This window comes from Camelina sativa, chromosome 14 (genome assembly GCF_030686135.1).
Source record: "Camelina sativa cultivar CO46 ecotype springtype chromosome 14, ASM3068613v1".
In the NCBI taxonomy this organism is placed as follows: Eukaryota; Viridiplantae; Streptophyta; class Magnoliopsida; order Brassicales; family Brassicaceae; genus Camelina; species Camelina sativa.
The window spans coordinates 19,098,667-19,125,245 of record NC_141893.1 but is presented as its reverse complement, the minus strand read 5'-3'; the positions used below and the strand labels follow the sequence as shown (position 1 = coordinate 19,125,245).

At 34.0% G+C, this 26,579-nt stretch overlaps 4 protein-coding genes and 1 long non-coding RNA gene across 42 annotated transcripts; 3 read left to right on the top strand and 2 right to left on the bottom strand.

The window, feature by feature from the left end:
- Positions 1-8,732: 8,732 nt before the first annotated feature.
- On the bottom strand, positions 8,733-9,999 carry LOC104742085 (non-specific lipid transfer protein GPI-anchored 23-like). The gene is made up of 2 exons (XM_010463050.2): positions 9,534-9,999; positions 8,733-9,201 (listed from the first exon to the last, which is right to left on the bottom strand). Exons 1-2 carry the CDS (start codon positions 9,898-9,900, stop codon positions 8,879-8,881), a joined length of 690 nt encoding a protein of 229 aa, XP_010461352.1. The 5' UTR covers positions 9,901-9,999; the 3' UTR covers positions 8,733-8,878.
- A 431-nt stretch (positions 10,000-10,430) lies between these two features.
- On the top strand, positions 10,431-11,946 carry LOC104742084 (uncharacterized). Of its 13 annotated transcripts, none has more exons than XR_015580109.1 (5): positions 10,431-10,739; positions 10,833-10,871; positions 10,964-11,022; positions 11,137-11,198; positions 11,387-11,696. XR_015580109.1 is itself a non-coding variant. In XM_010463047.3 (5 exons), the coding sequence occupies exons 1-5, from the start codon at positions 10,650-10,652 to the stop codon at positions 11,430-11,432; spliced, it is 309 nt and encodes a 102-aa protein (XP_010461349.1). In that variant the 5' UTR covers positions 10,504-10,649; the 3' UTR covers positions 11,433-11,656. The 13 variants fall into 13 exon arrangements, 4 of the variants coding, with proteins under 4 accessions (XP_010461349.1, XP_019090927.1, XP_087340752.1 ...); XR_015580110.1 differs by having other exon boundaries at positions 11,183-11,198; positions 11,387-11,551; XM_010463047.3 differs by having other exon boundaries at positions 10,504-10,739; positions 10,833-10,884; positions 11,387-11,656.
- Positions 11,947-11,988: 42 nt separating this feature from the next.
- On the bottom strand, positions 11,989-12,701 carry LOC104742083 (uncharacterized). Its single transcript, XR_760429.2, has 2 exons — positions 12,443-12,701; positions 11,989-12,315 (listed from the first exon to the last, which is right to left on the bottom strand). It is a non-coding gene; the product is annotated as an uncharacterized LOC104742083 (long non-coding RNA).
- Positions 12,702-18,119: 5,418 nt separating this feature from the next.
- Positions 18,120-21,405, top strand: LOC104742080 (DExH-box ATP-dependent RNA helicase DExH6). 11 transcript variants are annotated; one of them, XM_087484625.1, is made up of 9 exons: positions 18,139-18,176; positions 18,364-18,581; positions 18,674-18,743; positions 18,976-19,085; positions 19,246-19,671; positions 19,873-19,946; positions 20,363-20,657; positions 20,792-20,847; positions 20,958-21,405. In XM_087484625.1, the coding sequence occupies exons 5-9, from the start codon at positions 19,525-19,527 to the stop codon at positions 20,971-20,973; spliced, it is 588 nt and encodes a 195-aa protein (XP_087340751.1). In that variant the 5' UTR covers positions 18,139-18,176; positions 18,364-18,581; positions 18,674-18,743; positions 18,976-19,085; positions 19,246-19,524; the 3' UTR covers positions 20,974-21,405. The 11 variants fall into 11 exon arrangements, with proteins under 11 accessions (XP_087340742.1, XP_087340750.1, XP_087340741.1 ...); XM_087484618.1 differs by lacking the exon at positions 20,958-21,405 and having other exon boundaries at positions 18,123-18,172; positions 18,263-18,581; positions 20,792-20,956; XM_087484616.1 differs by lacking the exon at positions 20,958-21,405 and having other exon boundaries at positions 18,120-18,176; positions 18,976-19,671; positions 20,792-20,956.
- Positions 21,391-25,485, top strand: LOC104742082 (putative WD repeat-containing protein C2A9.03). 16 transcript variants are annotated; one of them, XM_087484610.1, is made up of 11 exons: positions 21,391-21,585; positions 21,705-21,807; positions 21,889-22,062; positions 22,166-22,252; positions 23,085-23,119; positions 23,552-23,686; positions 23,779-23,889; positions 23,989-24,080; positions 24,177-24,282; positions 24,368-24,454; positions 24,807-25,485. In XM_087484610.1, the coding sequence occupies exons 6-11, from the start codon at positions 23,597-23,599 to the stop codon at positions 25,239-25,241; spliced, it is 921 nt and encodes a 306-aa protein (XP_087340736.1). In that variant the 5' UTR covers positions 21,391-21,585; positions 21,705-21,807; positions 21,889-22,062; positions 22,166-22,252; positions 23,085-23,119; positions 23,552-23,596; the 3' UTR covers positions 25,242-25,485. The 16 variants fall into 16 exon arrangements, with proteins under 16 accessions (XP_087340736.1, XP_087340737.1, XP_087340723.1 ...); XM_087484611.1 differs by having other exon boundaries at positions 22,534-23,119; XM_087484597.1 differs by having other exon boundaries at positions 21,701-21,807.
- Positions 25,486-26,579: the final 1,094 nt, after the last annotated feature.

The window sequence follows — 26,579 nt, the reverse complement described above, 5'->3', positions numbered from 1 at the left end:
GAAACTAAGAATACCACTCTGTCGTCTGTCACATGTTTCTACTGTGGCGATATGGGACACTATGCGACCTCATATCCATCAAAGCCGACCAAACTGAACGCCCAAACTGTGAACCGTGCCCAGCCAGTGCAGGAAGTGAAGGAACCCCCAACAAAGAAGCAAGCAACCCCAACAAATATTTTTGCTTTAGGAGTAGAGCCACCCAAACCTCCAAAGCCTGCGAAAGGCCCTATAACAAGTTTGATTGGGTTCTAACTCTCTTGTGATTGTTTGTGTGTTTGTGTGTTTAGTTTTTGCATTGCATTTTTATATTTGCCTTGCATTTAGGAACATTACTTGTTGGTGGTAACCCCACACATGTATTTTTCGATTCGGGAGCGTCCAATAGTTTTGTGACTCCTGAAGTGGCCGACAAGTTCGGAGATTTGTGTGAAGAGGAAGAAGTGAACATCAACGTCTACACCGCTGGTAATCAACCGCCTCTGAAGACAAGAAGATTGTTCAAGGAAGTGTCGATAGTCTTGCAGGATACAAACCTCCCGGTGAATCCTCTAGTGATGCCGCTAGAGAGGTTCGATGCTATTTTGGGAGTGGATTGGTTGTCGGAGCACCAAGCCCATATAGACTGCAGCAGGAGCAGAGTTGTATTTGAAAATGGAGGAAGGACACCTCTAGTTTTCAACGGAATTAGCCCAAGTAAGACGACATACTTTGCATCGGCAGTAAGGATTGGAAGATTGTGCGATAAAGAGAATGTTTACCTAGTCACTCTTACCGCCATGGGAGGAGTTGACAAGGAAGACATGGGAGTGGAGGACATCACATTAGTCTAGGACTATGAAGATGTATTCAGGCCGTTAGAAGGATTGCCTCCCCCAAGAAACCATCCTTTTACCATAAATCATGAGCCCGGAGCTGCCCCGATTGCTAAAGTACCGTATCGCATGGCACCAGCCGAGTTGGCTGAACTCAAGACTCAGTTAGAGGATTTGTTGGAGAAGGGTTTGATTCGACCGAGTTCATCGCCATGGGGAGCCCCAGTGCTATTTGTGAAAAAGAAGGACGAAAGCATGCGTTTGTGTATCACTCAAGTATCGGCATGTCACCATTTGAGGCAATGTACGGAAGGCCTTGTCGAACGCCTTTGTGTTGGACCGAAGTTGGGGAAATGACAAGTTTCAATCACAAGTTGATTGATGAGACCATAGAGAAGGTCAAGTTTATTCAAGAGTGCATGAAGAAAGCCCAAGATCGCCAGAAGAAGTACGCAGATCGAAAAAGGCGGGAAGTGGAATTTGAAGTCGGGGATATGGTGTACTGGAAGGTCGCACCACAAAAAGGAAAGGATCGATTTGGTAAAGTGGGAAAGCTCGCGGTAAGGTTCATCGGACCATACCGGATTGAAAAGAGAGTTGGTGAAGTAGCATATCGGCTATCTATGCCAGAAATTATGCGACTGCATAAAGTCTTCCACGTTTCACAACTACGGAAGCATGTACTGGATCCTAACATGATTGTGCCCGAGCCTATCGAGGAATTGGAGCCAAATCTCACATACCCCGAAGGACCGTTTGGATTAGGGCAAAGGAGGACTCAGAAGTTGAAGAACAGGAGCATCCCTCAAATCCAAGTATTTTGGGGAAAGCAGATGATGTTCATATTTTTTACCTTGTTTTCCCTTAGTTTATTCACAAATTTTGCATCTTTTGCTATCCATTTAGGCCATTATTGTGTAGCTTTAGGACTAATCATGCATTAGAGTATAGTTGCATTGTATTTGCATCTTTTCATGCATAAACAGGTGATTTTGGAGCTTAAGGAGCATGGAAGCAATGCTGAAGAGAAGTGAAGTTTCACCTGAGGAGAAAACAAGAAAGTTAAGGCTGTAGAATCAAGGTCCGGAGTCCAACTCGACCGCACACTCGACCACCACTCGACCGTGTGCTGAGAAGGACTCGACCGAGTGGAGAATGCACGAGAGAAGCCAGCTCGACCAGCCACTCGACCGAGCACTGGTCGAGTTGACCGAGCCGTTGACTGCTTTGACTTTTTGTATTTTTAGGGCTTCCACCTCACCTCCTATATAAGGCCCTTGTACCTGCAGCCACCAAAGAGTCCAGCTTTTTAGAGAGTCTAAAACCTAGTTTTTTACCTTTTTTAGATTTTATTCCTTTTGCACTTTCTTTTATTTTAGATTTTGTACTTGTTTAAGAAAGAAAAACTAGATTCTTGTATTTTGTTTGTTTCATAACTTTCAAAATATTAAGATTTCGAGTTTTATTTCTTCATCAATATTGTAGATCTCTGTTTCATCTTTCTAATGATGCAAGTTTCAATATTTTCTGGGTTTTTGACATATTTCACCATGTGTTCTTGTGAGTAGTTTGCTTAAGACCTTGAGGATGGGTTAGGCTGGGTTGATCTTGTGGTTTATTTGATTTGGTCAAGCTTGATTATTGTAGATCTCTTCTAGGCTAGATGTACTTAATGCTGATCCTATATCTGAGAAGGTAGGGTTTGATTTCAAGCATCTTAGCATCACACCAATGTCTAAGGAGCATAGATAAGGCTAGATCTAGAGCTTACCATTAGGCTTGCTAAGAGATTAGAAGTCTTGTTTGGTTTGAGATGTATTGCTTAATGTCTGCTTGTGTAGATTCTTTACTTTGTGAGAACAAGTCTAGAAATGCATAGGTTTGATTGTTTCTTGCCATGAGAGTGGATTAAACATGTCTTAGAATAGTATGTCTAGAGATCAGCTCAAGGTTTGCTTGAGATTTGTTGACGAAGTTAGATAACCACAATGATTAGCTCAGCCCATGAATCCCTCCTCAAGGCCTTCTTTGTTTATTAATATCTTAGTCTAAATATCATTGCTTGCTTGTTGTTTGATTAGTTTTTGCATTGCTCTGTTTTTCTTGTGTTGCTCTGTTTTCACGTTTAGGCTAGCTCGACCACGTACTCGACCTACACTCGGTCGAGTGCTGCTCGAGTTCATCCCCAGAACTTGTGTTTATGATTTGTGATTGTCTTGTTTCATTCCTGTTTCATTTCCATTGCATTCACTTAGTTTTCTGTTCATTACTTTTCTTGCATTAGTTCATCATCATAGTGTCTACTTTTGTTCTAGTTTCATTATAGCTTTAATTTGTCTGTTCTGTTTGCATTTAGTATCTTGTTCTAGTTGGTTTTACTTTCTGCATTTCATTATAGGATTGTTAGTGACAAACAATCTTTACAATTGGCTTGACTTGAATAATCTCTGAATTCGAAGTTCAAACTCTAACTCTAAAGTTCTCTAAATCGATGTTGTCAAGACATAGGAAGAGTTTACAGAGCAAATAAACAAACGAAAAATCAAATAAGAAGAAAGAATAAGAGCTTAACCTTAACAATCTTGTGGTTAAAGGTTGAATCTGAAAATGATATATCTTAAACATGACTGAGATATGAGAGAATGAAAGAGGATGTAGTAGAGGATGAATTGATAAAGGAGAAGATATGTGATGATGGTCATTGATTAGATCGGATAAGAAGGAGAACAAGATAACTGGTGAGGTTTCTCTCTCGGAATCGCATGAGGTTGAGGGGAAGAAGAAGAGAAACAAAATTAGGGTTAAAGAATTAGGGTTAGGTTTATATATGGCTGTGAAATCGAATTAACCGATCGGTCCGATTACAGAACCAAACCGAACCGAAAACCGATTTCCCAAATCAATTTGCGCCGAACGGTTACACTTAATCTCTTCGGTTTGCTCCGATAACCGAAAAAATCGGGTTGTTCGGTTAATGCCAAACGCCGAGGGTGAATTTATATATACAAAAAGTTACATTTTCTCTCTTATTCTTCTATCACATCATCACTCATTTTATTAACTACCTCTTCCTCATTTCTGGTGAGCCCTTTTTTTTAATTTTGAACCACTCTAATAGTATTTGGGATCCATTACCTTATTTTATCTACACTGAAAGCCCACAACATCAAATTATTTTCCCATTATCTCCCAACATACAAAACAAGACCTAAATATTAGATCCTCCCTAACAATCAAAGTCGCAGGCTCACCTTCCCCTACGTTGTTCTGGATGGGGAGTTTAGCCTTTTTCTTCTCTATCCTTTCATGTCCTTCTTCTTCCTCACTACCATGGAGTTTAAATGCATTCAATGCTATTCTATTTACTCCAGTCCTCTAATATTTACTCCTCCGCCTTCGACGCTTCAGTCTCCACTGTAATGAGTATGGTTCAAAACGGCAATGAGTGTTGTACAATGCCCTTCAACGCATTTCCCACTACTACACCCTTTAATTTTCCTAATTTACACATTCGTATGTAATACAACCACTTACAATCTCAACTGTGCAACTCCTTATTTGGGAAACAAATCCATTCCAACATTTCATACGCGCAGCTAAAATCTGGTCGTCTAGAGCAACGAATTGTTTGTAGATTGCTCTATTTCTGGTCTGCCTGTAATTTCTTCTCGCCAATATCGTCTTCTTCTTTAAAATTTCGCCTCTCTAATTTCTTCAAACTTTGAAAATTTAACGAAATTTAAAGAAACTCTTATCGTGATACTCTTTTTTTTTACAACATTTGGTTCATCTCTTATCATGGTACACTCAGTGATCTTTTTTTAGATTTGACCGGTGTTTCATCTAAATCATGTTTTTTTTTTGGCGTAATAGTTGTTAGTCTGAATCGGAGAAACAGATCTTCACGGAGAAGGAACTCGAACGGAAGAAAAAGAATGAAGACAAGGTTTCACTTTCTTTTCCCGCCAGTATCGAATTTCAGAGTTTCGTTTAGTATCTGAATCTGATTTTTTCTCATTCATGAAAGTGTTATTTATGGTTTAGAGAAAAGGAACTAAGAAAGCAAAAAGCTTTGGAGAAAGCTAAGTTAGCTGAACAACTCAAGGTTATTAGTGGTAACTCTCTTCTTTACGTTTTGCAAGTATATATATAGACAACTGTATCTTACACAAATTATTTGTCACGTTGTTATTCTGAGCAAAACAAGAACAAGGTGGAACTAAATCTTGTAAAAACACTATGATGAAGAGTGGTCAACGGTTTGTTTAAGAAGAAAATCCTGAGAATTATGTTAATCCAAAGACTCTTTTGTAGAGAATAAAAGGTTATCTCCACTCATGGCTAAACAATAGTACAATACAGTCCTGCTACTGTTGAAAATCGTAATTGTAAAAGAAGATATTGTGACTAACCAACCAAATAACACGAATTTGTTCCCAACGTTTAATATAATCATCTTTGTCGTGGTTTTGGTTAGGTTGTATGAATGGTGGGAGAAATCTGGCTTTTTCAAGGCTGATTCTAAGAGTTCCAAACCAGCTTTTTGTTATTGTAAGCCCCTACGTTTGACATATTAATTAAGACTACCCTAGCCTCTAGAGTGTACATAGTTGTTTAATGTTTGGTTAATTTTCATATATACGTCATTCTTGCAGATGCTGCCTACTCCGCATGTTACTGGAATCTTGCTTACTGAACATCAGCAATAGAGGTTTCTTAATTTGGCATATTGTTTTGGTCATAAGATTTTTCTGTTGGCTTTTTCTCATGCAAGGGTCGATTAACGTCCTCCACCTTTCAAATTCTGAAAATTCTCTGCGTGATGGGGCAATCTACATTATCTCTGGCTTTGAAGTCACAAGAAGCAATTACCGTTTTAAAATTACTGATTTCTAGTGTTCTAAAATTCGGATAATACGCCCATATAAACGTTGTCTATACGCTGAACTTGAAACCACCATTGCGAATTTTCCAATTCGGTTGAATTAAGACAGTTAAGTCCATTATGAGTCAAATTTGATAACTTGACCAATGAAAACACTCGATTTTTGAGTTATTATTGGGCTTAAACGTTTTAAAAGCCCACTTAGGCTTACGTTAATACTTCTTTTTAGTATTTTTAAAATTTAATAATTATTTGTAGTTCTTTTCAATAGATTAGTCATAAATAAAATACAGATTTATCTATATACACATACGCCTATGCAGTGAATATTAGTTTAAAATACTTTTTTCCCATAAATTTTAGTTTTTTATTATTTAATAATAAGCTAAATTTAGATATACTCTAAATATTTATTTATATATCCTATTCTAACAAAAAAAACGGCATACATCCGCATAGACATTTAGGCGCTATATGATTGGTCCGCCATCCATCTAGCGCATAAGCTATTTTAGAATAGTGCTGATTTCTATTTCTCTATACGCTTCACACTCACCCCTACCTTTTGACGAGTTTGAAGAGTTGTTTTGTGTAATTCCGAAAGAGCAATAACAGTGAAAGCCATCATTTGCTGACATATCAAATACAATACGCAATTGAAACCCCTCAAATCGATATAATACTCCAACTTTTGGGCAACATCTACTGCAGTTGTGGGTCTTGATTATCCTTTTCATCGAAATAAAATATAAAACACGAAATGATAAACATTGGTTGCTCGTTTGATTGAAACACAATGTTTTTATGGAACAATAGCAATTCAAGTTAGATTCGACTGAATTTTTACCCAACTCAAGTTTCAAATGAAACACATTTTTCACTTATTATTTATGTAGCTCTTATTTTTGTGATTAATTTAACATTTTAATATATCTATATATATATATATATATATATAATTTTTTAGAGATGTCCTTTTTGGCATGTCTCTTTTTAAAAATGTCAACTTCAACAATTCATTTTCAAAAATCTCTATATACTTATTTAAGCAGTGTTGTTAGAAGTTTAACCTTATTATCATGTGGCATATTACAAAAAATGTCATTATATTTTAGTTAATTCAATATATAACAGAATAAAATCTTATATTGTTTATAAATAATAAAACAATATTATTGAAACTATTGAATAAAATTATTTAATAGATTCAACTTATTATTTCAGAAATCTTAGGAAACAATAACAAACTATTTAGAACAATTACAAAATTCAATTTTATATATAAAACTAAGATTAAATATATGCATCCCTAAATCGTTTAATAATGACATATATATTTTAAAATTAAGATACAACATTGCTTATACAAAATATTATATCTAATTTATTAAATATTTTTTGCACTACACATCGACGCATTGACATCTTATTAAAATCTAAGAAATCAAAATATTATATTTTATTGAATATAATATATACAAAAAGTTAAATCGAGATTTCTAAACATGACGCTTCAAGAAGGGTTTTGTTTCATTTTATATGTTTTACTAAATTTATATGATTTACGGATTTGAACATTGTATAATATACCGAAGACGGGTTGAAATCAGAGTATGAAACCAACTTAATTAAATATAAAAGATTATAAAATATATAAAGTAAATCAAATAAAACTTTTACTTTTATTTTATAACTAACAAATTATAGTAAAGTTTAGGCAGACATTTTCATGTTCTGTACAACACTGTAACTATCTAGTAACTCATTAAATATGAAGAGTTTATAAAGTTTTTTAAAGTACTTTGAATGATAATTACTATTCGGAGATTCATTCCTGTTGATATGTTTTGAATTAGATTGAGCCCATGAATTTAAGCACAATTATTTTAGGTTAATTAGGGTTGTTTTCTATAAATACTATTCTTAACCCTATCTTTCATGTATTTTGATGTAATATTCTTCCCGGTAATAAAGTTTTATCTTTGCATGTGGGGGATAAGGCAACATCAAGTGTTGGTGAACCTTGTTAAAGTCTATGTCATTTATCATTACTTTTATACCAACTCGCTCGGATCCGTTATAATAGATCTAAATATTTATACAGTTTTATAGAATGTTTATAAGATTTTACAATGAATTTATAATATTTATATCATATAAGATATTTGTAAAGTAGTTATGAGGTCATTAATTATTAATATTAAAAGATTTTAGATTTGCTGTGCAAAATCCTAATATATAAATATTTTTTTACAGTCCTCGTAATATTCAAAATTATATGATATATTAAACTTATTTGCGCACCGGACAAAACTTGTTTGAAGTTTAAATTAAGAGAATCATTTTGTTATAGTGTTCGACAAAAATAAATTATAATTTAGATAATATTTTAATGTTGGGATCTTTTGATTCCGGTTGTTAAAATTTCATCAAGAATAATCAAATACTTGAATAAAGATATTATAGTTAGGATTAGTTGCTAAAATAATGCAAAAATAATTGATAAAACTTTAACATATTTATTTTTAGATCGAAGAAGTTAAAGTTTGCTGAAAACTAGATAGATATTTTCAGATCCAATGAAACAAAATTACTGATATGATTATGCTCGATCGGCCTAAAAACAGTGGTATGATGTAAAAACAAACAGAACTCATTTTCTGTTTTAAATGCTTACAAAAGACTTTTCAAAAAGAAAAACAAAACAGAAATGTGTCGTTATTTATACGTATCTCAACAATTTTTTTTTTTTTTTTTGTCAACAGAACTCAACAATTTGTTATTAGTATAAACTTGAAATTTGATTTTGGGAGTTTCGACTTTATTATTTTCCAAAATTTGATTCAGTAAAAATCATTATGGATCTTTATCTTCCCCAAAAAAAAAAAATTTAGCAGTTGACTTACAAATGGAAGAGTCCAATGGAAGTGAGTTTTTATGGATCTATTATGAAACTAGATGGGATACACAATTAACGAAACCAACAAATACGAACATTTCATTAGAAAATCAGAAACTTAACTCGATCAAACTAAAACAACAAATAATTAATCTTCATTGCTATTTAAGTAAATCCATAACAATCATCACAAATTATTTGTACAGAATCCATAATAAAAATTAAATAATTAAAAGAAGTTGATTAAACTTATTTAAATAAATAAAGCAAAAACATAATCTAAGCTAAGATAAAACCAAAAGAAGAAACAATCACAACAGCTAGGACTAGTTTGGATACTGATAAAATCCCGGTACTAGATATTGATGGTGAAGGTGATGGTGATGGTGAAGTTGCTGCAGGCGATGAAGCGGTCATTGTCGATGATGAGACTGTCCGTGCCGGTGATGAGTGGCTAACCGGCGGTGATGAGTGGCTAACAGGCGGTGGTGAGTGGCTAACAGGCGGTGGTGAGTGGCTAACAGGCGGTGGTGAACGGATTATGGCCGGCGACTTTGTGGAAGACGGTGGTGAAGTCGTAGGCGGCTCTACCGGCGGAGAAACTGAACAAAACATTGGATACGTTAGTAAACTATATAACATTTCAAGAGTATAAAACTTAGGTATAAAAACATAATTATATGATGAGACTTAAAACTTATGGTGTTGATGCAGAGAGAGTAGATACATCTACAAAATTAATATAGGAAAAACGACAATTAACATTTTTCAGTCATTCATTTCAATTTACAATAACATAATAATAATAATAATAATAATAATAATAATAATAATAATAATAATAATAATAATAATAATAATAATAATAATAATAATAATAATAATAATAATAATAATCATGCTGCTACGAAATAAATAAACAAAAAAATTATACCACAATGAGGATCAATGGGAACGTTGCAAATTTTTGACAGGGAAAGAGCTTTGTTATCATCTAGTACGAATCCCATGTCACGACTACTCTCTAACGCAGAGCAAAGACACTTAGGACTATATTCAAGAACCGTTTTGATCCCAGCACAACATGTTTGGGTAGGGCTTGGATCAGTTGATCCAACGGTTAAGAATGAGAGACAATCCACCATGCTGTATATGACGCTGGAACAGTCGATGGAGTTTGATGGTTCTGGTGTTGGAGACATCAACGGTGACTGTGACGGCGATCCAGAGTCGGCTGCATCCGATAGTGATGATGATAGTAATAATAAGGCAATAGACAGGAGAACAAACGATGGCTTCATTTTTTCTCTTTTGTTATTCTTTTGGCTAGTGTTTATCTTGTTTTCTATTAGGGTTTCTTTAGGAGCATGAAATATCCTTAGGCTGATATATAAAAGGTGAAAGTGAGTTCAGTCATGATCGATTATAATTTATTTATTGTGGTTTTTTTTTTGAGTTTTAGTTTGGTAAATTGAAAGATTGTTATTGATTTGGTTTTATCTATTAGTTACACTAGATTTTGTTCTATCTTTTATTTGGTTTGAGATTGTATAGATTTTGAAAAAATCGTTGGTGGATTTCAAAATTTGAACGCTAATCTTAAATATCAAGAAATAAAAGATTAGGATCGAGAATAATAAACAAAAGAAATTGATCAAATAATAACATATATAAATTTTAATAAGATCACGTTACTAGTATTAACATATACTGGTTGGTACTCGGGATTTTTTTTTTTTTTTTTTTTTTATTTTGTTATATTTTTTTGTTTTGTTTTTTTCAATTCATAATTTAATATATGTTATTTGGAATCAATTCATAAGTTTTTGATAATCTATATTTACATTCCTCAAGACAATCCTGGAGTTGGAAGTTATTTACAAGTCATGGATCAATTACAAACGGGTCGGTAAAAACGAGGATCCGCGTGTTTTTCTGGATCCTTTATAATTGTATTCGGATGGCTCTTTATAATTGATCACTAATTGAGAAACGAAACCCTTTTCCAAATAATTATAAACCTAGATGTTGTTGCGCGACTCACAATTCTATGGATCAAGCGGGGGAGGCGGCAGTTCTTTATCGTGTTTTTATTGGATTAAGATCAACTCCAGTGGTAAAACCAATCGCGACCCTAGAGGTAAATTTGATTACATCTGCTAGGTTTTTTTTTGTTTTCTTTGATTCTAAACAATCGATATGATTATGGGTTTGTTTTGTTTCTCAACTGCAGCTGTTTGATCCGGTGGCTGGTAGGATATTACGGCGTTTGGTATGGCTTTGCGGTTTGTATGGTTCTGACATTTGAAATTATTCAATTTCTTATTAGAATCTGTGACTAACTTTATCGTTTTTATGGTGCAGTTGGCTTGGACAGAAGAAGAACCACGAGACTGCTTTCATTTCGTAATTGGATCTCCCTGGTAAACTCATCTTACATCCTTGAACTAATAATCCTTTTGTTATCAATTTTCTAGATTTGATGTAAATACTGATTTTTGTAGAGGTTGAATGTATATTTTCTGTTGATGTTCTAGGACAATCCGTTAATCTCAGAATTGTGTATTTCTGCTTATGTTCTAGGACTTAAAACAGACAGGTTCAATTATCGATCTCTTGACCATAACACACTTCGTTAGTTTATTTGATAGACAGTGACAGCACATAATAAACACATGAACCACATATATTGGTGGTATTCTTATTCTACACCAAGTATATGGAATAATGTTGTATAAAGTACTATTCTTTCTACACAATGTTATTGATGCTTCTTGTGTTCCATAGAATATTGGTGGTGTCTCATTTGTACCATGATCACAAGACTGCTTAAAAGCAGAGGATGTGTGGGAGAAGATATTGGTGATGTATTTTTGTTTTAGCTCGGTTTCTGGACCATTTTTCTCTATTGTTAAACCGGCAAACTGTATATGAAAGTGATTTCTTTAGAGACTTGCAAAGCCACAAACTTAGTCTTCATTGTTGTATGTTTTGTTTGCTGTATAGTGTGGTTTAACAAGGATTATGATGAGTAACCATTGTTTTGTTTCTCTGGTCTTTTGTTAATGGCAAATTCAGAGGATGATTAGGCTTGCAAGCATGACAGATACAGAACATGTTTCCACTTCTCCAACCAAATTATTTAGCTGCTGAAGAATTTCTTCTCAAACCAACCATTTAGCTGATGAAGCATTTGTTAAATCCTCAAGTTCAGAGTCTTCTTGAAAAGATAACCAACCAAATTCTTAAACTACCAAAAAGAAAAAAAAAAAAAAAGAATAAGAATGTTCATATATTTAAAAACTAAAGGCTAAAGAATTGATTAACTGAAGTCTGAATTTGTTCTTGCCCGAGTGAGCCCACATCATTTTTTCCATTTAGCTTATGCATTAGAGAACTCAAGGTTATGAATTGGCTTTGCTGCTAAAATAGATGTTTTCCCTTATCAGTTGGCCACAACACACCCAACAGTAGGATTATTTCTAGAGAAAGAAAAAAGAGGATACAACAAAAGCTTGAACGGTCTCACGTGACGCTTGCCCACAAGAAAAGTCACGGCGTAGCAGCTATAGCCAGCTATGGCTAGAACTTGAACAGAGAGGTAGCCGTATAGCTCATTGATATCATGGACAACAACAAGATGGCTGCTCTAACTGCCCGTGTCGGATCTGTGGATGGAAAACCATAGTCTCCAAGAACGAGTGGCCACATGTTATCTACATGTGATCAAAAACCCTTATATTACCATATGTGAGCTCAAAAACGATGTGACATCAGAAACCCAACATAAAAATCAGAAACATTTTTAAGAAATCAACAACAGAAAGAACAGATTTTATTTACCTGGAACGATACTGTTTTATGCATAGGAGGAATTTTGGAGATATGGAATCTAAATTTAAAAGGGATTCGTAATCTCTTATTTCTGATTTGAATATGAAAGAATCTTAACAAAGAACTTATGATTTCTCAGATTTGAAAGAAAAACAGAACGTCGAAGATGATAAGAAAAAAAAAAAGAATTAACGTTTTTTTTTTGCTGGAGAGAATCAGATTTAGTCGGTGGAAACAAACAAAAACAATAATATTATAATAATAGGATACAAAAAGACAAAAAGCAAACATATTTGCCATAAGGATCCCAATTAACAAAAATTATTATTTTTTTCCTACCTTCTTCAAACAAGTGTTTGTAATAGTTAATAGATTAAAATAAAGAAATTTGATCCATACTAATAAATAACAAAATAAAAATAAATAAAATATCCAATTACAAAACATTCTACTATTTTAATCGAATTGCACAACTATAAATACAAAAATGTTAAAATATGTATAGATGAAACCACCTAAATTATGTTTGTCAACCCGTAAATCGGTATAATAGTTTATAACATTTTATAACTATAGTATACTCATCTAATTATAAAAAACAAGAGTTACAAATATATTTTAAATACATTGTAAATAAAAATTCCAAATGACAACAACAATATAATAGTAAAAGTAAACTATATGAATAATAATGATATTTTAAATTTGTAACTTGTAATACCCGTGAACCAAAACTGTGCATTTTGGGGGAGGGTATCGATCGACACCAATGTTTTCTGGTTCGACCAGTTCGATTTAATCATCGATTTGGATCGGTTTGGTTTAGGAAAAACCACTAAACCGAGATATTTAAGTGTTTTGTCGACTAGAAGGGTTTTCGGAAGTTTCTCTTGTCGCCGTTTAACGCTTTTGATAGAAAAAGAGGAAAAGAGAGTTCTTGAGATTTTTGGTGAGATTTGGGAATTTCTTGGATATTCTTGAGAGATTTGGAGCTAGGAAGGATCTAGAGGCTTGCTAGGAGAGTTGAATTCGTTGCTATTGGTCTGAATCTTCCTGCAAATAGGTGAGTGCATGACCATGGCTAATCTAAGCCTTTGATTTCCTTGTTCTTGCTTGTTTGTTGTTGTTTTGTGTGTTTTTCTTGCTGGGATTGGTTGCTACAGGTTCATATGGACGTATTTGGCTTGGATTTTGAGTATTGGACGATTTGGAAGTGGTTGGGAAGCGAGATTCGACTCTCGGCTTCGAGCGGATCGTGGTTGCAGAAGGAGTGTCGATCGACACCACTTGGTGTCGGTCTGACACCAGCAAATTAGGCATCGAACGACACTGTGGGGTAGTGTCGGTCGACACCAAGGCCAGTGTCGGTCGACACTTGGCTGGTGTCGGTCGACACCAGCAAATTAGGCATCTAACGACACTGTGGGGTAGTGTCGGTCGACACCAAGGCCAGTGTCAGTCGACACTTGGCTGGTGTCGGTCGACACCTTCCTTCCATCGAGATGGTGTTTGATTTCCTGGTTTGTATGTCTTGTTTGTTGAGTGTTTGGAACATTGGAATCACTGTTGCTTGTGTGTATAGCCCAATAGATGGGAGGATTGCCTCACTGAGTGTTTATCATGCATCTCAATATGTGTTTGTGGTGCAGGTAAAGGCAAAGTGTGATCGTGGAATCAAGGCGATGAAGAGGAGGATGTTCTAGGGACTCGATTGTATGTTGTCTGGCGTTGCTAGGTTGCTAGAGTTGGGTCTTTAGAAACATTGTTAGGTTGCCGGTTTCATGTTTCATGACGTTTGATTATTGGATTGTTGTTATGGATTACTATTGGTTATTTTATTATTGGATATTATTGGTATTGTTATTTCCGCTGTTGTTTGTGGTTGTGGATAGGTGGCTAAGTGGGTATGAGACCACTAGTTGTAGTTTATATTATACTTATATTTATTATTTATTAATGAAAAAAAAAACGGATCGGATCGTTTTATAACTCGTGGACAAACAATAAATATACACAATAGGAATTATACAATATATTATACTTTAAAACTATAGTACATTTAAAATATATAAAACACATTATTTACATATGTAGATAAAATAATAAATAAATAATTTTACGCATTGTTAGAAAAAAACTATAGCCCCGTGGTGTACCGCGGGTGAATATCTAGTTTCAATAGTATTTTTTATTAATATTATTTACATCATCATATGATATTTGAGTTTTTTTATTTCGTAAATTTAGTTTCTGAATAGACTTTAAAATTTATTACCAAATAAGTTTAGGGATTATAAACCATTAGTTCTTGATTTGTTTCTCACTCACAAACTCTCTAGAACAGTAAGACATATTAGTCTTTGATGTCTACACTTTAAATGTCCTTGATAGATCTCTTAGAATACTTTAGGTTTAGGCACTTCAACCTTTGTCTCATAAATCTGACATAAACCAAAAATGAAACTTTTGAAATTTACTAAGATCGAAAGGGAAACAAAAAATGATAATTTTCACATCGAAAGTTCTGGAAGTAGTAGTAAGTAACCTGTATTGTACTAAATCTTGAAAAAGAAAATATTCTGGTCCAAAACAGCAATTTGCTCAATATCATTTTCATTTAAGACCTAAGTCAACAAAGAAGAGGTGAGTCAATTTACACAAACACTAATATTTCCTCTTGAAGCAACCCTAAAAACTTGAATAAAAACGACATCTTTACCTCAATTAGACCTCCGATTCTAAGAAAAATTAATGAACTTTGTCATGCCCAAATTGCTCTTTTGTGAATTTTTTAATCTTTTCTATATAAGACGATAACTGTGTGGTTAGGGAGGAGCTTACCTGAGGAATTGATATCTCTATGTCTCTTTTCTCTTCTTCCTTCTTCTTCACATCACTATGTGTTTCTCTCTCTATTATATATTTTCAAATTTCTTCCCTATCCTAGTTTTCAACCTCGCCTCTTCTTCCAAAGAGTTCTCGATAACCGGAGAATTTGATTGCAGAATATGTAGATTTTGATGAAATTCTTGTTTCAATTAATCAAAAGTGAATTTGGTGAGACTGCTTTGTCTCTTTAACAATGACCTATGCTTCTTCCATGTCTCTTGCCGAACGAGTCGTGTGTTTTCTTCTCTTTATATTTGTTTCATCGAATGCAAAACTTTGTGACGATTCTTTTGTTTCTTCTCTCTAACTGAAAAAAGAAGTCTTATGGTTTGAAGGAGAAGAATAAACAATTAGTCTTCATGTTATTTTTTATTATCTCGACAAGGGTTTACGAAGTGAAAGACAACGTGATGTGGCACATAGGGATGTCAATCGGGCTGGTTTGACCCGGTCCGGCCCGAAATCCGCAAAACCCGCATATATATGAACCCTTCTCGACCTGTCCCGAGATATTTTCAACTCTATATTCCAAAGTCTGGTCCGGTTCTAACAGGGCTACATGACTTTTCGGGCTTTTTCAGGCTTTTCTGGGTTTATATTACAGATCAAAAATTTAAACTTATAAGTTAGTTTATAATATGTCTTAAAAAGCAATGTTTAAAGGTGCAATATAAAACAAATCAATCAAAACTTAAGTAACTCATCTATATTCACTAAAACCAACTTAATATAAAATAATAAAAAATTAAAACCAAATAGATTTTTATACTTTAACCAAATAAAAATATATATAATTTATAGAAAATATCACAAATAAAAATTTTAAAAATATTAAGTAAGGTTATTAAGTATATATGAAATTAAGATTCGAGTTTTAAACTTTATTTACAATAAATTATTAAAAAAACTATTGTAATCAAGCAAAAATGTTAACAAAAAGTATAATTATATTTGTATAAGGGTTTTGGGGCCGGTCCGAGGCCGATCGAACTAAGTCCTAAAAAATCTAAAGCCCGAGCAGGCTAAGTCTAAAAGACCTGATTTTCTAAACATATATTTCAGTCAGAGCCTGATGTTTTTTCAAAGCTGGGTCGGGTCGGGGCAGTCTGCAGCCTTTGGGCCTAATTGACATGCCTAGTGGCACATAGTTTTTTTAATTGGTTTAGAAATCTTAGCTGTATTAATTGAAATGTTTTTATTGGTTACTGATTTTAACTTAGGTGTCAACACCAGCTTCGATGTTGAGGCTGATGTATCCCACAAGAAAAGCAACACATCCTTTTTTTGGTTTAGAAATCTTAGCTGTATTAATTGAAATGTTTTTATTTGTTATTAACTTTAACTTAGGTGTCAAAACTCGCTTCGATGTTGAGGCTGATGTGTCACACAAGAAAAACAAAACATCGTTCTTTTATTGTATTGATACTCTTTTGTCCATTACTAAAGTAAAAATCAAAAACAGGAAAACTAAAGTGAATAGATGCTAGTTTCTTGGCTACAGAAAACTTCATGATCTGAAACATTTATAAAAAGATGTTCCAAAACATTTCTTATTTGTGTTTTTTTTACAAAACATAATGATCTCTATATTTTTAAGAGATAAGGATCATTTTGTTTTGTAAAGAAAACACTAATAATAAATGGTTTGGAACATCTATACAGTAAAACCTCTATAAATTAATAATGTTGGAACCATGACATTTTATTAATTTATAGTGATATTAATTTATCTATAAATTAATAATTATTAATTTATAGATAAATACTTTAAATGTTTAAAATTATGAATTAATATAATTTTAGCAAAATAAGATTAGACTTTAAGATGTTATCAGTTTAGAATGGAATTTTTAATATTTATAAAACATTATTGACAATAAATTACAAATACTCTATAAAACTATCAAAATGAAAATGGTGCATATATATAAACTGAAAACTTTAATAAAACTTAGCTATTTTTATGACATTGTATAGAATATTTTATATCATTATAGTTTGAAAAGACAACATAACAATTATTTATAGATATAAGTTTTAAAAGAAAATTCAGAATTTTAAAGCATACATATGATTATTTTAAAAGAAAATTAAGAATTTTAAAGCATACATATTCAGAATTTTAAAGCATACATATGATTATTAATTTACGATATTATTGGGACCATATTTTACATTGGAATTTCAAAAAAAATTATTATCTTATTATTTTATCAAATTTTAATATTTTTTACACTGACCCGAGACTACTAAAACTTATTAATTTATAGTGTTTATTAATTTATAGAGGTTTTAATGTACACAACAACAGTCATGGCTTTTTTGGGACATATGGGACTTCTATCTTTATGTAGTGGTTAACTTTCTTAAAACTAATTCCAGGTTTTGCCAAAAAGACTAGTTTGAAATCTAAAGGCATAACAAAAAAAAAAAAAAAAAAAAAAATCTGAAGGCATTGTTCAAAAAAGAAATACAAAACTTCGTATATCTAAGAGCCATTTACAAATATCAAAAATAATATATTTTATCAATAAAATTTCGTAGTTGTGGAATAACATGAAATTTATATTTTAACACAAATTATAATGTATTTCAATTGTTTGATTTTGTAACAATCATATATATAATAGCAGAGTTTTCTCTCATCTGAGAGCATCCACGTCACCACAAAATTTAACAAATTCGTTGGGCTTTATATAAACCCAAATAATATATTTCTTAAGTTCAATTGATAAGCCCATTTGAACAGATTTATGATGAAATTACAAAACGTTGTCGTTATCTTCCCGATCATCTCTGCGGGAAACATCTGATTAACAATTCTACTTCTTTGGATTTTTCTTTGTCAAGGTTGGTAAGTTGTTTTCCTTTCTATCTGGCTTTGGCTTTGGCTTTTGACTTCATAACGATGTTTTTAGTTGAGATTCCTCCTGATTGCAGTTTTGAAGTTTTTTTACAAAAGTTTTTTTCTCCTCTCCGATTTCTCCCGATTGCAATTTTGAAGTACGAAGCAAAAGTAAAAAAAAATCATTTCATTGTAGAATATTTTTATTATCACTTAATTGGTACCCAGAGGAGGACCCATTTATATGTCAAAAGCATAAAACTGAATTTGGGGAGAGGATGAAAAGGAGCTGCTCATCTGATTCCCTTGAACCGAGTATGCTATTGTCTTTCTCTTAGTCATCAGCCTTCTTCTCCGATCTTCAACCTCCGTCTACCTTTCTTCGGCAGTTTCTTCATCTTTTTTCTGCTTGAGGTTATTCCTTCTCCTCTTAATTTCTTTGATCTAATTCTCATGTGCATTATTAAGAACACTCTTTGTGTAATGACTTCTTTAATTGTTTCCAGTTATGCGTTTATGTACTTTGGTTATCAGACTACATTTGGATGCACAAATGGATTTTACAATGTAAAGATGGTAATGCTAATTTGATCAACACAAATTGAATGTTGTACCTTTTAAACTGCTGCTTAGTATCCAGACTATGTCTGGTCTTTCAGGATTTACTTTTGCTTTATGTGACCATGTCTCCTTTTGTTTTGTTTTAGTAATGGCATTGTGTTAGTATTATCTCTCTGATCATTATGCTTTCTCTATAATGTATGGAACTTCTGTCTTCACAAATGCTGTTCATTTTTGTTGTATGTAGATGATTATGGCTACTCGATAGCAACCACATGGCAACCAACATTATGCAGTCCCTCGGCAAGACATTTTGCAAACTCTCGACACTCATTCACAACAACTATTTATGGTTTGGTATTTTCTATGATCATAGATCTGATTAAATTTAAGCACAAATATATTTTTTGGTCCAATTGAAATTAGCCCATGAAAAAGGTGAAAAAGGTTATCCCTTCCACTCACCTCCCGTTTTTTTTTTTTCCATGATTGGCCGTTGTCTGGATTCACAACTAAGAACGTGAATCATTAACAAGCCATCAAGAGTTATACACATGTAAGATTCTTAAATTCGTGTATTGATTTCTATTCTTAACTCCACTACTTGACTCTCATATCGTTTTTGAGATTTTAATTATCCACTGTTGAAACGAAAATTGGAATAAACCATTCTCACTCCACCTTATGTCGATTAGCCTTTTTATAGGACTACTATAAATCCTATCACACCACCCACAAACACGGATTCATCCTTGCAGCTTGATTCAAATAAACAAAAACTTTATATTTTTAGAAAATGTCTGACGTTGATGTTGTTGCCATTCTTCCTGAGGTAAACTATGTTAGCTTTGACGGCTTAAGTCTTGGTCGTTCCTCTCAACAAGTTGTTGGCCGTCTCCTTCGTTTTTGGGATAGCAATCGTGTGGGATCATCACTAGAGCAGGTAAACCATGATATTCGTCTCAGATTTTAATTATGTTGGTTCTATTTATGTTCATGTTCTTTGTTTTCAGTTTAATTGTGTGGAACTTTTAAGTTATTGTCAAATCATTTCAGTTTGGTTTATGTTTTGGTCTCATATTGGTTGTGGTTTGGTCTGAACAATGTTTTTTGTGTCTGTTTCTGTTTTTCAAATCTTGATCAGTTGATTCTTTATAACGAACGTGGCGTGATTCATCAGATGTGCTGGAAAATGGGTATTCAATCGGAAAGTTCAGGGTGAGTCTCGTAAATTTAAATTCTTTGTACTTTATAGTGTTCTGGGGTTTGAGAAAGTATTCATTTTTCTCTATGGAGAAAGTTAGATTCCTAGGACTTGAGATTTCAGGGGTGAGTTACTGTCTTTACTGTACTTTTATAGTGTTGTGGGTTTGCGAAAGTATTCATTTTTCTATGACGAAAGGGTCAATGGCTAGGACTTTAGAGTTTGGGGTGAGTTACTGCCTTTATTGTACTATATAAGTGTATTGTGTTTGAGAAAGTATTCATTTTTCTATGCTTTAAGAGTTCTGGGGGTGAGTCACTGCCTTTATTGTACTCTTTAGTGTTTTGTGTTTGAGAAAGTATTCATTTTTCGATGGTCTAAGTTCGATTGCTATGACTTGAGAGTCTTCTGTTTCTGGATGCTTTTATAGGCGCGGAGAGCAAAGGCGTCTTTCAATATTCACAAGCAGGCACAAAAATGGGAAGAAGAAAGAAGCCAATGAGAAACCGAACAAAGAAAAGCTCAAATGTGTGTCATTTCCGACAGGGGCAGATGCTATTCTACAGGACGGAGACACTGCTGCCACATCATTTAACAAGTACTCCGGGCACTCGGGTAAACAAGGACAGTGGAAAGATGATTTTTTCGAGATTAGCACTGAAGAGATTCTAGAAAAGGTGGCGTCTTTGAGTTTTAGACTTAAGAAGGACAAAGCTCTTAAGAAGGTTAGGAACACCCAGTTGTTGAGATGTATTTACTGTAATATTGATTCCTTATCCAGAATACAGACTGAGAAGTTATAAATCATGCCAAGTAGCAGCAAGTGAAAGGAAATTGTTTTTGTTGATGTATGTTACAGATCGCGAAGCTGCGGTCAAAGCTTCCCATCACTTCCTTTAGAGACGCAATTACAAGGTTCTTATTTTTGACACCAGATGTTAGACATGTAAATTTCTGTTACGAAGCTAATTATTTTTCTTATAAATTAGTTTAATTTTAATCAAATATACATCTTTTCCTTTCAGTCTTCTACTACCATAGAAGGACCCACATTCGTTAAATTTGAAAATTTTGCCAGCCAAAAAATTGGAAACTCACTTAGTTTTACGCCCACACCACGAACCGAAATGGACTACGGCAACTGTCTCCTCAAGATTAATAAGGAATCTTCGACAATTAGGATTGCTTAAGGGAGGATGTTTTCATGAGATATGTAGGTTTTTCATTAGTGATAATATACCACTGGATCTACATAAAATTTTAGTCAGGCCTAATTAGCATACAACCTCGCCTGTTGCGCGGGTTCTCATCCCTAGTTTCTAAAAAGTTGAGAGTAGATTGGACAATGCAAAACGCATATGACTATACAAGCAAGATGGTTGGCCAAAACCGTAAGCCCAACAGATTTTTGTTTTCTTTGCTAGTTTATACATTTGCAAATAGGGGCCTAAATTGATTGCCTTTGTTAATTTCCTTACCAAATTTATCAAAATGATCTACCAGGTCCTTCTCTGCTTCTTCTCGACCTTTCTTCACCAAAATCAGTTGCTCTCTCTCTCTCTCTCTCTCTCTCTCTCTCTCTCGACAATATCTGAACCTTATCTGAGAATGATCTAAATAAGACCTTTCTTCATCGCCGATCCACCTTCTGATGTAAGAATTTCTCGTAATCCTTGCTCCGTACTTCTCTTCTTGTGTTCTCAAGTTTTGGGCATGTTTGATTTAAGCTTTATCTGAATGATAGAACTACTAGTGTTTATACTTGTAGATAGGTTAATGGAACAATTCAACAGTGATGACAAGTCCATAGGAAAAACAACAAGGGTTGTTGATTCTGACTTGTCTGATTCTGATTTTGAGGATGATTTTGAAACGGTAAGCACTTCTTTTGTGATGTATAATTATTGATTTCTGTGGTAGAGAAGTGAAAAAGCTTAAGACTTTTTTATGTGACAGACTAAGACAGAGACAGATACATCAGCTCAAGAGGCAAGAAATGGGAAAGACGTTCAAGGGATTCAGTGGGGAGGGTTTAAGTACACTAGAGACGAGTTTCGTGAGACTAGGTTGAAAGAGTATGAGAACTTTGTCAATATCTTAACCCCGCGTTCTCGGGAAAAGCTCGATGAGGTTAGTGTAACAACACATAGAACTGACTTTACTTCATGTGATTTCTTCATTTGTGAATAGAATACATCAAGTTTATTCTGTGTGAAAATGTTACAATTGACAGGAACATCGGCAAGTTGAGAAAGGAAAGAACTTTTACGATTTCTAATTCAATACAAGGCTTGTCGCATCTACTATTGTGCATTTTCAGGTAGAGATTTTGTATCTTCTGATTCATTACCAGCATTTTGTTGTCCCTCTATGTATAAAAGACGAATCTTTCTTCAAATTTAAGGGTTCATAGGCATATCATTTGCATCATTATTGGATTAACCTATTGTTCAGTTTTCGTTTAGATAATTAAGGCATAGGTTTTTTGCATCTCATTTGTACATCTTTAAGTTGCAAAATGGTTTTCTTAAGTTGTAGCATGGTTTCTCTGAGTTATAATAATCTATGGGCAGATAACTTTTGTCTAAGAATGTGCTTCAGGTTGACTAAATTGGTGTCTGAGTACAGTTCATGACTATCAGCATCCGTGGTGATACTATCCTCTTTTCATTTTATCTTTGAATTTTTTAACTTTACTGTTTAGAAATGGAAGGCTTGCGCTCAGGTTTTCTATTCACTTTAATCCTTTTTTGTGCAGAGCTCTCGGCGGATGCTTGTATAGTTTTATTTCTATTTTTTTCTATACTAAAAGTCTTGAAAAGTCTTTTAAAGTTATATTTTATCATATTAGAGCTGCATCAGGGTGACTTTATTAGCCAATATAGAACAAAAACTACATAGTGAAACTAGAGCCGGGTTCGTATGGTGGACTTTAAAGTGTTAAAGCACGTTCTCATGCTTAAATTTATGTAATGTACAAGTATAAAGGGTTTGAACAATCATATACTCGATCATTGCTGCACTCTACTTTACACATCTTGTGTTGCAGATCCGCAGTGTGTTTGTTTTAATCTGAATATGGTTTATAACATATTGCTCAATAATTTGTGGCATTTAGGGTTATTTTCCTCTAATTTCAATTTCTGATGCAGTTGGGAGTAATGTCTGAGCAGCCGGCAGCATAACGGTATGGGTATGATAAGAGAATGTTCGCGCATTTAAGAAGTCCCTGTAACCATGTGTCCAGATAGAGTTTTGTTTCTTAACCACATCATACGACTTTGCACGCATATAATTTGTTAAACTTAAGGAGTTTTGGGTGCTTTACTCATTTCATTCACTAACTTTTCTGTTCCTGCATGCCGCATTTCATAAAAATGCATATCATGTGTATGGGTTGACGTTTGACTCAATCTGGTTATAGATGTATTCTTTTGGTGTAAAAAACCATTGTTCATTTTAGTTTCTAACGCTAGTCCATTAAAAAGAAAGTCAGAAAGTCAATTTGTAATCAAGGCTGGTACTTACCTTACCTCATATTCATATACAAGGAAATCTTGTTTTCATGTTTTCTGCTTACATAGCACGTGGTTGATCCTTCATATTCTTCCTTTTACAGCTTCGGAATTTGGTATGGGCGACATCAAAGCATGATGTATATCTTATGCAAAATTATTCACTCATGCACTGGTCATCTCTACTCCAAAGAGGGAAAGAAGTAGTTAATGTCGCCAGATCTGTTACCCCCACTCAGGTGAGAGCTGTAAAATCTAGGAAAATAGCAAAAATAGTTTTTTCAGATTGATCTTAGTTCCTGGTTTGATTTTTTAATAATTCTTTTCATAGAAACTACCTGGATTGTTTTCCGAGCCACTCTCTAGGGTGCAAGTTAGCAGCATGGCAGTCAAAGAAAATCTGATCCTGTTAGGAGGGTTTGATGGGGAGCTTCTCTGCAAGGTTCACATTTCCTTCGAATAATCTTTGCTTTTCGTCGAGTAGATAATATAATCCTCAAATCCATATCCTTTAACTTGCATTGCTCTTCTCTTTCTCCAGTGTGTAAATCAGCCTGGGGTTGCTTTTTGCACAAGATTATCAACGGAAGAGAATGCCATCACAAACACAGTCGATATATACCGAAGTCCAAGGTATGAAAGGGCCAGAGAGTTATTAGTGATTTCTAGAGGCTTTATGTCTCATCCTGAACTCGACCTGAAGTTTCTTGTCTTCTCTTTTTACTGCAGTGGCTCACTAAGGCTTATAACCGCAAATAATGACTGTAAAATTCGGGTGTTTGATGCTCAGAGATTTACACGTGTCAGTGAATTTGCTTTCGATTGGTCTGTCAATGTGAGTTCCAGGCTATTCTCCACCAACAGCTAAATTTTCTAGCTGCCAAATTTCTCTAACTAGAAACACTCTACTATTCTTGCAGAATACCTCAGCTAGCCCAGATGGAAAGCTACTCGCTGTACTCGGGGACAGTACAGAATGTTTAATCTCTGATTCCCATTCTGGAAAAGTAAGTATCCTACGGCTTTATGATAAGAACAAAAAGCTAAAACAAAATACTTTCGTTATTCGATTCACCAAACCAGGGAGTTTGGTTGATGTAAGAGTCTCAACTCTGAACCAAATGCCCCAACCAAAACCTAGAAAATCCACACCCAAAACATTCTGCCAGAACAATCTGCTAACTGCTCTCTAATTAGCTCACAATAGCTCTAAGCTGCTACATTAAGTCCTAGGCTAGACACACAGAATAGACCTATAGCTAAGAGTTGAGCTGTTGAACTTCTTCAAAGCTTATCAGTTTTGTCTTTTTTTTTCATCTACATTCAAGTGTTGTAACTGGACTCGGGGTCGTGGTGCAGGTTAATTCAAGCCTCAAAGGCCACAAAGACTACTCGTTTGCATCTGCATGGCATCCCAATGGTCTAATCTTGGCAACTGGGAACCAAGACACGACATGCCGTCTCTGGGACATTCGGAATCCATCCGAATCATTCGCTGTCCTGAAAGGAAACATGGGAGCCATCAGAGGACTGAAGTTCACACCAGGAGGGCGGTTTCTTGCCATGGCCGAGCCTGCAGACTTTGTTCACATCTTTGACATGGAGTCCGGGTTTCTACAGTCTCAAGAGATTGATCTGTTTGGAGAAATAGCAGGGATCTCGTTCAGCCCCGACACAGAGGCACTATATGTTGGGGTTGCAGACCGCACTTATGGAAGCTTGATGGAGTATAAGAGGAGAAAGGATAATCACTATACGGACTCTTTTTTTCTGAGTACGGGTGTAGCCGTCTAGGGCACATCTAAAATGTGGTAACAATCTGCCTTGAAGTTTACATGTGGAAAAACAAGACATAATTATCTGAGTATCGAGATGGGTCTTTTTGTTATGTGAGTGTATAAATCAATCAGTGTATGTATGTAATCCTTCTAGTCTACCATTGTTTTTTTTCCCCGAACTCTAAAAGGATATTATGTCTAAATACTATTTCCTTGAAGTCTGCTTGTGTACCAATTAATAAAATAGATGCTTAGAGATATTATGAATTGTATTTATGTTTCAATTGAAGATGCCAAGAGCAATATGCAGTTTGCTCATCAGACCTCTATGTTAGATATTATGTGAGATGTACCGTATAATGCATGGGATCATAACAAAGCGATTTGAGAAAGAAGAACCGAAGAAGCTACCAACCAAACTTGCGCAACATCGGAAAACAAAAGAATGTTTGTTTGTTGAAGAAAAAAAAACATACAAGATAATTTACAGAATTATCGTGCTTTAATTTATAATATGAAAACAACATCATAAAAATGAGATAATCTCATAAGCTGTTAATTTATTTACAAAAAAGAAAAAGCTTTAATAATAGAACGAAGTTAAACTAATGGTGGTGTATTTTAAGAAGCTATTTTGTTACGAGATCATATATTAATTTATATAAAGGTAAATATTTTCAATATATATATTTTTTAAGTAAAATTAGTAACTTATAATTAGAATTAATATTATCTTTTTATATACGTATTAGAATTATATTTAATATTTTTGAAATGTTTTAAATTTTAAATTTTGTTTTAATTATTTTTTTAATTTTATTTTATCGAATGTCACCTTTGATCTGGACCATGGTATCAAACATGACATGCACTAATAAAGAGAGAATTGAAGACTAGGAGGCTAACGTGATCGAGTTGAAGGAAGAGGTTCATGAGATGAACCTAGGATTCTCGAGTAGATCTAAAACATCAATTTATCACGTTAGAGAATGTTTTATTTTATTTTCAAGTTTTTATAACTTTGAAGACATGGTCCACTTTTGTAATGAATACGTCCATATGTTCGGATCTACCTATTTCAAACTTTTAATCATCCTTCGTAACTTGTGAATTATTACATCTGTACATGCATGTGTATTCAGTTTTATTTACCCAAATATCCTTCTTTCCCCATGATTATTTCTTATTTTAATTGTTAACGAATACAGTGATTAATGGTTTTTGTTTTTTGGAATACATATATTGATATATTAATGATTTATCCCAAAACTAATGATGCATGTGGGTATTATTTTCACACCCTTGATTTCTTTTTTTTTTGTAAATTTGAATTATTAATTCGTTTACTTCTACT

Coding starts and splice junctions, on each gene's coding strand:
- LOC104742085 (XM_010463050.2), bottom strand. CDS start 9,900: ATGAAGCCATCGTTTGTTCTCCTGTCTATTGCCTTATTATTACTATCA. Junction 9,202..9,533: donor TCCCATTGATCCTCATTGTG/GTATAATTTTTT, acceptor TGTTTTGTTCAG/TTTCTCCGCCGGTAGAGCCG.
- LOC104742084 (XM_010463047.3), top strand. CDS start 10,650: ATGGATCAAGCGGGGGAGGCGGCAGTTCTTTATCGTGTTTTTATTGGA. Junction 10,885..10,963: donor GCGTTTGGTATGGCTTTGCG/GTTTGTATGGTT, acceptor TTTATGGTGCAG/TTGGCTTGGACAGAAGAAGA. Junction 11,023..11,136: donor TTCGTAATTGGATCTCCCTG/GTAAACTCATCT, acceptor TTGATGTTCTAG/GACAATCCGTTAATCTCAGA.
- LOC104742080 (XM_087484616.1), top strand. CDS start 19,525: ATGTCTGACGTTGATGTTGTTGCCATTCTTCCTGAGGTAAACTATGTT. Junction 19,672..19,872: donor TGGGATCATCACTAGAGCAG/GTAAACCATGAT, acceptor AATCTTGATCAG/TTGATTCTTTATAACGAACG. Junction 19,947..20,362: donor ATTCAATCGGAAAGTTCAGG/GTGAGTCTCGTA, acceptor ATGCTTTTATAG/GCGCGGAGAGCAAAGGCGTC.
- LOC104742082 (XM_087484603.1), top strand. CDS start 23,597: ATGCAAAATTATTCACTCATGCACTGGTCATCTCTACTCCAAAGAGGG. Junction 24,081..24,176: donor GATATATACCGAAGTCCAAG/GTATGAAAGGGC, acceptor TTTTTACTGCAG/TGGCTCACTAAGGCTTATAA. Junction 24,455..24,806: donor CTGATTCCCATTCTGGAAAA/GTAAGTATCCTA, acceptor GTCGTGGTGCAG/GTTAATTCAAGCCTCAAAGG.